Raw genomic sequence first — 11,150 nt, forward strand, 5'->3', positions numbered from 1 at the left:
ATATTACCCCACTTTGTCATTCTGGGGTATTGTGTTTAGATCAATGAGAATTTGTAGGTATTTAATCCATGTTGAATTCAGGTTTTAACACAACAAAATGTGGAGTAAGTCAAGGGGTATAAATACTTTCTGAAGACACTAACTCTGAGCCGGATGCTGGATGTAACTCTGAGCCGAATGCTGGGTGTAACTCTGAGCCGGATGCTGGATGTAACTCTGAGCTGAATGCTGGATGTGACTCTGAACCGAATGCTGGGTGTAACTCTGAGCCGAATGCTGGATGTAACTCTGAGCTGAATGCTGGATGTGACTCTGAACCGAATGCTGGGTGTAACTCAAATCAAATCAAATCAAATTTATTTCTATATAGCCCTTCGTACATCAGCTGATATCTCAAAGTGCTGTACAGAAACCCAGCCTAAAACCCCAAACAGCAAGCAATGCAGGTGTAGAAGCACGGTGGCTAGGAAAAACTCCCTAGAAAGGCCAAAACCTAGGAAGAAACCTAGAGAGGAACCAGGCTATGTGGGGTGGCCAGTCCTCTTCTGGCTGTGCCGGGTGGAGATTATAACAGAACATGGCCAAGATGTTCAAATGTTCATAAATGACCAGCATGGTCGAATAATAATAAGGCAGAACAGTTGAAACTGGAGCAGCAGCACAGTCAGGTGGAAGTTGAAACTGGAGCAGCAGCATGGCCAGGTGGACTGGGGACAGCAAGGAGTCATCATGTCAGGTAGTCCTGGGGCATGGTCCTAGGGCTCAGGTCAGTTGAAACTGGAACAGCAGCATGGCCAGGTGGACTGGGGACAGCAAGGAGTCATCATGTCAGGTAGTCCTGGAGCTCAGGTCCTAGGGCTCAGGTCCTCCGAGAGAGAGAAAGAAAGAGAGAAGGAGAGAATTAGAGAACGCACACTTAGATTCACACAGGACACCGAATAGGACAGGAGAAGTACTCCAGATATAACAAACTGACCCCAGCCCCCGACACATAAACTACTGCAGCATAAATACTGGAGGCTGAGACAGGAGGGGTCAGGAGACACTGTGGCCCCATCCGAGGTCACCCCGGACAGGGCCAAACAGGAAGGATATAACCCCACCCACTTTGCCAAAGCACAGCCCCCACTCCACTAGAGGGATATCTTCAACCACCAACTTACCATCCTGAGACAAGGCTGAGTATAGCCCACAAAGATCTCCGCCACGGCACAACCCAAGGGGGGCGCCAACCCAGACAGGATGACCACAACAGTGAATCAACCCACTCAGGTGACGCACCCCCTCCAGGGACGGCATGAGAGAGCCCCAGTAAGCCAGTGACCCAGCCCCTGTAATAGGGTTAGAGGCAGAGAATCCCAGTGGAAAGAGGGGAACCGGCCAGGCAGAGACAGCAAGGGCGGTTCGTTGCTCCAGAGCCTTTCCGTTCACCTTCCCACTCCTGGGCCAGACTACACTCAATCATATGACCCACTGAAGAGATGAGTCTTCAGTAAAGACTTAAAGGTTGAGACCGAGTTTGCGTCTCTGACATGGGTAGGCAGACCGTTCCATAAAAATGGAGCTCTATAGGAGAAAGCCCTGCCTCCAGCTGTTTGCTTAGAAATTCTAGGGACAATTAGGAGGCCTGCGTCTTGTGACCGTAGCGTACGTGTAGGTATGTACGGCAGGACCAAATCAGAGAGATAGGTAGGAGCAAGCCCATGTAATGCTTTGTAGGTTAGCAGTAAAACCTTGAAATCAGCCCTTGCTTTGACAGGAAGCCAGTGTAGAGAGGCTAGCACTGGAGTAATATGATCAAATTTTTTGGTTCTAGTCAGGATTCTAGCAGCCGTATTTAGCACTAACTGAAGTTTATTTAGTGCTTTATCCGGGTAGCCGGAAAATAGAGCATTGCAGTAGTCTAACCTAGAAGTGACAAAAGCATGGATTAATTTTTCTGCATCATTTTTGGACAGAAAGTTTCTGATATTTGCAATGTTAATTAGATGGAAAAAAGATGTCCTTGAAATGGTCTTGATATGTTCTTCAAAAGAGAGATCAGGGTCCAGAGTAACGCCGAGGTCCTTCACAGTTTTATTTGAGACGACTGTACAACCATTAAGATTAATTGTCAGATTCAACAGAATATCTCTTTGTTTCTTGGGACCTAGAACAAGCATCTCTGTTTTGTCCGAGTTTAATAGTAGAAAGTTTGCAGCCATCCACTTCCTTATGTCTGAAACACATGCTTCTAGCGAGGGCAATTTTGGGGCTTCACCATGTTTCATTGAAATGTACAGCTGTGTGTCATCCGCATAGCAGTGAAAGTTTACATTATGTTTTCGAATAACATCCCCAAGAGGTAAAATATATAGTGAGAACAATAGTGGTCCTAAAACGGAACCTTGAGGAACACCGAAATTTACAGTTGATTTGTCAGAGGACAAACCATTCACAGAGACAAACTGATATCTTTCCGACAGATAAGATCTAAACCAGGCCAGAACTTGTCCGTGTAGACCAATTTGGGTTTCCAATCTCTCCAAAAGAATGTGGTGATCGATGGTATCAAAAGCGGCACTAAGGTCTAGGAGCACGAGGACAGATGCAGAGCCTCGGTCCGATGCCATTAAAATGTCATTTACCACCTTCACAAGTGCCGTCTCAGTGCTATGATGGGGTCTAAAACCAGACTGAAGCATTTCGTATACATTGTTTGTCTTCAGGAAGGCAGTGAGTTGCTGAGCAACAGCCTTCTCTAAAATTTTTGAGAGGAATGGAAGATTCGATATAGGCCGATAGTTTTTATATTTTCTGGGTCAAGGTTTGGCTTTTTCAAGAGAGGCTTTATTACTGCCACTTTTAGTGAGTTTGGTACACATCCAGTGGATAGAGAGCCGTTTATTATGTTCAACATAGGAGGGCCAAGCACAGGAAGCAGCTCTTTCAGTAGTTTAGTTGGAATAGGGTCCAGTATGCAGCTTGAAGGTTTAGAGGCCATGATTATTTTCATCATTGTGTCAAGAGATATAGTACTAAAACACTTGAGCGTCTCTCTTGATCCTAGGTCCTGGCAGAGTTGTGCAGACTCAGGACAACTGAGGTTTGGAGGAATACGCAGGTTTAAAGAAGAGTCCGTAATTTGCTTTCTAATAATCATAATCTTTTCCTCAAAGAAGTTCATGAATTTATCACTGCTAAAGTGAAAGTCATCCTCTCTTGGGGAATGCTGCTTTTTAGTTAGCTTTGCGACAGTATCAAAAAGGAATTTCGGATTGTTCTTATTTTCCTCAATTAAGTTAGAAAAATAGGATGATCGAGCAGCAGTAAGGGCTCTTCGGTACTGCACGGTACTGTCTTTCCAAGCTAGTCGGAAGACTTCCAGTTTGGTGTGGCGCCATTTCCGTTCCAATTTTCTGGAAGCTTGCTTCAGAGCTCGGGTATTTTCTGTGTACCAGGGAGCTAGTTTCTTATGAGAATTTTTTTTAGTTTTTAGGGGTGCAACTGCATCTAGGGTATTGCGCAAGGTTAAATTGAGATCCTCAGTTAGGTGGTTAACTGATTTTTGTCCTCTGGCGTCCTTGGGTGGGTGTAACTCTGAGCTGAATGCTGGATGTGACTCTGAACCGAATGCTGGGTGTAATTCTGAGCTGAATGCTGGGTGTAACTCTGAGCCGAATGCTGGATGTAACTCTGAGCCGAATGCTGGGTGTAACTCTGAGCCGAATGCTGGATGTAACTCTGGATGTTATACTAGATGAAACATCCCGTTTATAACCCTGTGTTACAGCCCCAACTGCACATTTTCCATCATCTTTTGTTGCAATAAAAAAAGTTATACAGAAGACCATTCCAGCCCTGCTTAACTGAGACTAAAATTGCATCTTTTGAAGATTTCTCCTGCCGTTTCTGTTACACAGGTCGCAATGATTTTCTTTCTGCGACATTGCTTTTCGAATTATCCTGGGTAAATGAAAACCTGCCTAGTGTTTAATTAATTGCAAGAATATTATTTTTGTTAAATTGCGTTTACCCACATGAGTCAGCAGATGGCAATACGAGTCTTTCAGCTGGTGCCTCTTGCGTGACGTATAATCTAATGGACGGTGCGGGACGCTTCTTCAACAACAGCTACAACTCTGCTACTGATTCAGCCATCTTCACAGCTAGCTAGCCAACATAACACCGAAACATTGGAGCTCATTGACCATTTATTGGTGTATATTAACCTCCGTGTTTTAAACACACTATCTGCTTATTTACTATACTTCATAAAATGTCATTTATGTTGTCGGTAAGATTACTTATTAACTTAGCCTAGTAACGTTAGTGGGCTATTCGCTAATGCTAACTAGCTAGCTAACATATTCGACCATGAGCTTGTCCCTTGCTAAAGAAGAGCAGGTCTGCTGGACAGAGAAAGAAGCTCTCGTGAAAGAGGAGGAGGGAGAGGAGGCTGTCACAGTTAAAAAAGATGAAGCTGTTACATTGAAAGAAGAAGAAGAAGCTTTCAGAGTGAAAGAGGAGGATGTTACTGTGAAGGAAGAGGCGACGACTGTCACAGTGAAAGAAGAGGAGGGGAGATTACTGTCACATTGGAGGAGGAAGAAGAGCAGACTGGAGATCTGATTAACACCAGTGAGTAGTGTACTATCTTAAAAACATGGGCACAAGTGCCGCAGTTGTTGATCCAAACGAGTGGTTTTTAAGGGGAAATCTGCAGTTGAAACAATATCAAAGCGGGATCCCCGCCCCTGTTCCTGTAAAACTCTGAGGGATGGGGCTGATGAAACGTAACCACTCTCAAATTCATAGACAGAACTATGGATGCAAAGACTGACCATCCAAAATGATAGTTTTAACCTTGTTTTGATTGTATATAGTGGGTTCTGGTGGGGGTATGACAGTTGAACTAAGCTCATGAGGCATTAATAACTTCTATTTTCAAGAATCAATGGGTACATATAATTCATGTATAAGCCCATAAAAGGTGGACGTAGTAACTGCAGGTTTCCCCTTTATTAAATGGGCATTCTACTGAAGTTCTACACCTTTATTAAATGGGCATTCTACTGAAGTTCTACACCTTTATTAAATGGGCATTCTACTGAAGTTCTACACCTTTATTAAATGGGCATTCTACTGAAGTTCTACACCTTTATTAAATGGCCATTCTACTGAAGTTCTACACCTTTATTAAATGGCCATTCTACTGAAGTTCTACACTTTGAGTCATTTGTTCTGTAGTAGGAATTGTTAAAGGTATGGAATCGCGAGACTCCGATTTCTTACTTTAAATGTATGCCAACCAACAACAAAAACATTGATTTCAAAGCTGAACAAACCTTTCCACTCTATGCACAATCACTACTTTTAACATTTGACAACAACAACAAACCACTTATACTGTCGGGAACTGTGCAGATGCAAAATTTGGTTACAGAATGTTGGTTCCATCTCCCTCAGTTTGTGTACATTCCAAAAAAACTCTGTTAAATATTCACTCCGAATTAAGAATCAACGATGTCTGCAGAAAGAATGAGGTGTCATCTATGACATCACTCACTGACTTTGATAAACATCTGTTTTGGTTCTTGAAGTACAGTAAGGGAAGTGAGTTCTCTCTTCGTGGTGATGTATCCTGAATAGTTAGAAAAAAGGTAGAAATATGCACTGTCCTACTTTGCATATTCGGGTATTGTTCTATACACTGGCTATTATTTTAATGAGCTTCTGTCCCCAAACAAGACCACATTTGGTTGGTCCGGACCAAATCTGAAGTTTGGACATCAAAGGACAGCACAGTTCCGAACAGATCAGTAGAGTTCAGTACATAACTGTAGAGTAGAGAGCAGTGCAGAGCATAACAGCAGAGTGCAGTGCAGTACAGAGCAGTAGAGTGCAGTACAGAGCAGTAGAGTGCAGTGCAGTACAGAGCAGTAGAGTGCAGTACAGAGCAGTAGAGTGCAGTACAGAGCAGTAGAGTGCAGTACAGAGCAGTAGAGTGCAGTACAGAGCAGTAGAGTGCAGTACAGAGCAGTAGAGTGCAGTACAGAACAGTAGAGTGCAGTACATAACATAACAGTAGAGTGCAGTACATAACAGAACAATAGAGTGCAGTACAGAACATAACAGTGGAGTTCAGAACAGTAGAGTTCAGTACATGACAGAACAATAGAGTGCAGTACATAACATAACAGTAGAGTGCAGAACAGTAGAGTGCAGTACAGAACATAACAGTAGAGTGCAGTACATACAGTGCCTTGCGAAAGTATTCGGCACCCTTGAACTTTGCGACCTTTTGCCACATTTCAGGCTTCAAACAGAAAGATATAAAACTGTATTTTTTTGTGAAGAATCAACAACAAGTGGGACACAATCATGAAGTGGAACGACATTTATTGGATATTTCAAACTTTTTTAACAAATCAAAAACTGAAAAATTGGGCGTGCAAAATTATTCAGCCCCTTTACTGTCAGTGCAGCAAACTCTCTCCAGAAGTTCAGTGAGGATCTCTGAATGATCCAATGTTGACCTAAATGACTAATGATGATAAATACAATCCACCTGTGTGTAATCAAGTCTCCGTATAAATGCACCTGCACTGTGATAGTCTCAGAGGTCCGTTAAAAGCGCAGAGAGCATCATGAAGAACAAGGAACACACCAGGCAGGTCCGAGATACTGTTGTGAAGAAGTTTAAAGCCGGATTTGGAAACAAAAAGATTTCCAAGCTTTAAACATCCCAAGGAGCACTGTGCAAGCGATAATATTGAAATGGAAGGACTATCAGACCACTGCAAATCTACCAAGACCTGGCCGTCCCTCTAAACTTTCAGCTCATACAAGGAGAAGACTGATCAGAGATGCAGCCAAGAGGCCCATGATCACTCTGGATGAACTGCAGAGATCTACAGCTGAGGTGGGAGACTCTGTCCATAGGACAACAATCAGTCGTATATTGCACAAATCTGGCCTTTATGGAAGAGTGGCAAGAAGAAAGCCATTTCTTAAAGATATCCATAAAAAGTGTCAGTTAAAGTTTGCCACAAGCCACCTGGGAGACACACCAAACATGTGGAAGAAGGTGTTCTGGTCAGATGAAACCAAAATGGAACTTTTTGGCAACAATGCAAAATGTTATGTTTGGCGTAAAAGCTACACAGCTCATCACCCTGAACACACCATCCCCACTGTCAAACATGGTGGTGGCAGCATCATGGTTTGGGCCTGCTTTTCTTCAGCAGGGACAGGGAAGATGGTTAAAATTGATGGGAAGATGGATGGAGCCAAATACAGGACCATTCTGGAAGAAAACCTGATGGAGTCTGCAAAAGACCTGAGACTGGGACGGAGATTTGTCTTCCAACAAGACAATGATCCAAAACATAAAGCAAAATCTACAATGGAATGGTTCAAAAATAAACATATCCAGATGTTAGAATGGCCAAGTCAAAGTCCAGACCTGAATCCAATCGAGAATCTGTGGAAATAACTGAAAACTGCTGTTCACAAATGCTCTCCATCCAACCTCACTGAGCTCGAGCTGTTTTGCAAGGAGGAATGGGAAAAAAATTCAGTCGCTCGATGTGCAAAACTGATAGAGACATACCCCAAGTGACTTACAGCTGTAATCGCAGCAAAAGGTGGCGCTACAAAGTATTAACTTAAGGGGGCTGAATAATATTGCACGCCCAATTTTTTCAGTTTTTGATTTGTTAAAAAGTTTGAAATATCCAATAAATGTCGTTCCACTTCATGATTGTGTCCCACTTGTTGTTGATTCTTCACAAAAAATACAGTTTTATATCTTTATGTTTGAAGCCTGAAATGTGGCAAAAGGTCGCAAAGTTCAAGGGGGCCGAATACTTTCGCAAGGCACTGAAACAGAACAATAGAGTGCAGTACAGAACATGCCAGTATAGTGCAGTACATGACATGATGGTAGAGTGCAGTACATGACATGACGGTAGAGTGCAGTACATGACATGACAGTAGAGTGCAGTACAGTACATAACAGTAGAGTGCAGTACAGTACATAACAGTAGAGTGCAGTGCAGTACATAACAGAGTGCAGTGCAGTACAGAACACTAGAGTGCAGTACAAAACACTAGAGTGCAGAACAGAACATAAGTTGAGTGCAGTACAAAACATAACAGTAGATTTCAGTACAGAACGGAACAGTAGAGTGCAGTACAGAACATTACACAAGAGTGCAGTACAGAACAGAACAGTGGAGTGCAGTACAGAACAGTGGAGTGCAGTACAGAACAGTAGTGTGCAGTAGAGTTCAGAACAGTAGAGTACAGAACAGAACAGTTGAGTGCAGCACAGAACAGAACAGTAGAGTGCAGCACAGAACAGAACAGTTGAGTGCAGCACAGAACAGAACAGTTGAGTGCAGTACAGAACAGAACAGTTGAGTGCAGTACAGAACATAACAGTAGAGTGCAGTACACTAGAGTGCAGTACAGAACACTAGAGTGCAGTACAAAACACTAGTTGAGTGCAGCACAAAACATAACAGTAGATTTCAGTACAAACATAACAGTAGAGTGCAGTACAGAACATAACAGTAGAGTGCAGTACAGAACATAACAGTAGAGTGCAGTACAGAACATAACAGTAGAGTTCAGTACAAAACAGAACAGTAGAGTGCAGTACAGAACTTCCTATGGCTTCCACTAAATGTCAACAGTCTTTAGAATTGGTTTCAGGTTTGTATTCTGAACAATGTGGGAGTAAGACCACTCTGAATGAGTGGACCATTCAGTGTCCCAGAGAGAGCGTGCCTTTCTTGTTTTCCTTTTATATTGACGAAGCTTTTGTCCGTTTGAAATATTATTGATTATTATGACTAAAAACAACTTGAGGATTGATTATATTTTCATCTTCCTGTTGTGACTGCCTTTGAGCCTGTGGATTACTGAACAAAAGGAGGTTTTTTTGGAGGTTTTTGGCTATAAAGAGGGACTTTATCGAATGAAACAAACATTTATTGAGTAAATGGGAGTCTTGTGAGTGCAACCATATGAAGATCATCAAAGGTAAGTGATTAATTTTATCGTTTTTCTGACTTGTGTAACAGTTCAGTACAGAACGGAACAGTAGAGTGCAGTACAGAACATTACATAACAGATTGCAGTAACTCCTCTACTTGGCTGGTAACTGTTTGTAATGATTTGTCTGCTGGGCGCTGTTCTCAGATAATCGCATGGTATGCTTTCGCCGTAAAGCCTTTTTGAAATCTGACACAGTGGTTGGATTAACAAGAAGTTAATCTTTAAACCGATGTGTAACACTTGTATGTTTTTGAATTTGGCACTCTGCAATTTCACTGGATGTTGGCCAGGTGGGACGCTACCGTCCCACATCCCCTAGAGAGGTTAATGGCCTATAATGTTAATTTCTACGTGTACAATTGTCATTACTTCAAAGGTAACAGAGAGCCCACTCTGGAAATTCTCTGTTAAACTGAAAAATACTCTGTCTTTTGCAGGAGACCGACCAGACTCTTACTCTGAAAGTGGGACGTGTCCCGCCGAGGAACCAGACCCAGTGATGTCCAAATCAGCAAGACCACATCACTGCTCTCAGTGCGGAAAGAGATTTATCCAGTTAGGGCACCTGAAAAAACATAAGAGAACGCACACAGGAGAGAAGCCTTATCACTGCTTTCAATGTGAAAAGAGATTTTCCTCATCAGGTTCCCTGAAATCACATGAGAGAATACACTCAGGAGTGAAGCCTTTCCAATGCTCCCAGTGTGGAAAGAGATTTTCCTCGTCAGGTTCCCTGAAATCACATGAGAGAATACACTCAGGAGAGAAGCCGTTCCAATGCTCCCTGTGTGGAAAGAGATTCTCCCGGTCATCGCATCTTAAATTGCATAAGAGTGTACACACAGGAGAAAAACCTTTCCAATGCTCCCAGTGTGGAAGTAGTTTTACCTCATCAGATTCCCTGAAAAGACATATAGGTTTACACTCTGGAGAAAAGCCTTACTACTGCTCAGACTGTGGGAAGAGATTTAGCCGGTTAAACGGCCTGAAACGACATGAGAGAATACACACTGGAGAAGCCCTACCAATGCTCCCAGTGTCAAAATAGTTTTTCCCAGCCCGCTTACCTGAAATACCATGAAAGAACACACACGGGAGAGAAGCCTTACCATTGCTCACAGTGCGGAAAGAATTTCACCATGTCATGTAACTTAAAAACACATGAGAGAATACACTCAGGAGAGAAGCCCTATCAATGCTCCCAGTGTGGAAAGAGTTTTAACCAGCTAGGGAGTCTGAAAATACATGAGCGAGCACACACAGCGGAGAAGCCTTACCACTGCTCCCAGTGTGGAAAGAGTTTTAAGAAATTAGGCAAACTGAAACAGCATGAGAAAGTACACACAAGCGTGAAGCCTTTTGGAATTACTCCCACTGTGGAATAAAATTAACATGAGCTAACAAACTCTGTAGAGTAGCCTTTACACTGATCCTACTGTGGAATGAGATTTACCTTTGTAAGGCAACTGACAGAGCATGAAAGAATCCACACTAAAGAGAAACAATATCAATGCTCTCAGTGTGGAGAGATATTTACCCAGTTAGGGAACCTGAAGGACCATGAGGTAACAAACACATGGGAGAAGAGAACAGGGGAGAAGCCTTACCACTACTCCCAGTGTGGAAAGAGCTCTAGTACATCACACATACTTGAGAGAACATACTTGACATACTTGAAAGAACAAGTGCTCCTATTATCTCATATTTGTTACAGAAAATGTGTGCTTTTTGTTATGCCATATGAAATCTAATTGGATAAAGTCTACTAAAAAATAATTGGTATGTTTTAAAACAAATCTCAAGACATGAATTCTTGAGTATAGAGCACATCAGAATCAATTTGTATGCTTTATGTGATTAAATTGTTATTTTCAAACTCTTGGCTCTCTCTCTCTCTCTCTGTGTGTGTGTGTCATTCCTCTACAGATAATCCGGTTATGTTTGCATGTGATGCACGTGCTCCATGGTCGACATCTGCATCTTCGGTCCCCCACTTGGAAGATGGTTCTTCCAGTGTGGCTTGAAAGGAATAGTATGGTCTCATCTCGAAAGGAATAGTATGGTCTCATCTAGAAAGGAATAGTATGGTCTCATCTTGAAAGGAA

At 42.5% G+C, this 11,150-nt stretch overlaps 1 protein-coding gene across 1 annotated transcript; it reads left to right on the forward strand.

Moving 5' to 3' along the window:
- The first annotated feature begins 4,568 nt into the window (after nt 1-4,568).
- On the forward strand, nt 4,569-10,921 carry LOC112248004 (zinc finger protein 135). The gene is given in 3 exon segments (XM_042317690.1): nt 4,569-4,620; nt 9,483-10,059; nt 10,061-10,921. Coding segments are annotated over 2 exon segments (885 nt in total). The 5' UTR covers nt 4,569-4,620; nt 9,483-9,544; the 3' UTR covers nt 10,431-10,921.
- Nucleotides 10,922-11,150: the final 229 nt, after the last annotated feature.

Source organism: Oncorhynchus tshawytscha, unplaced genomic scaffold (genome assembly GCF_018296145.1).
Source record: "Oncorhynchus tshawytscha isolate Ot180627B unplaced genomic scaffold, Otsh_v2.0 Un_contig_3872_pilon_pilon, whole genome shotgun sequence".
Classification (NCBI taxonomy): domain Eukaryota; kingdom Metazoa; phylum Chordata; class Actinopteri; order Salmoniformes; family Salmonidae; genus Oncorhynchus; species Oncorhynchus tshawytscha.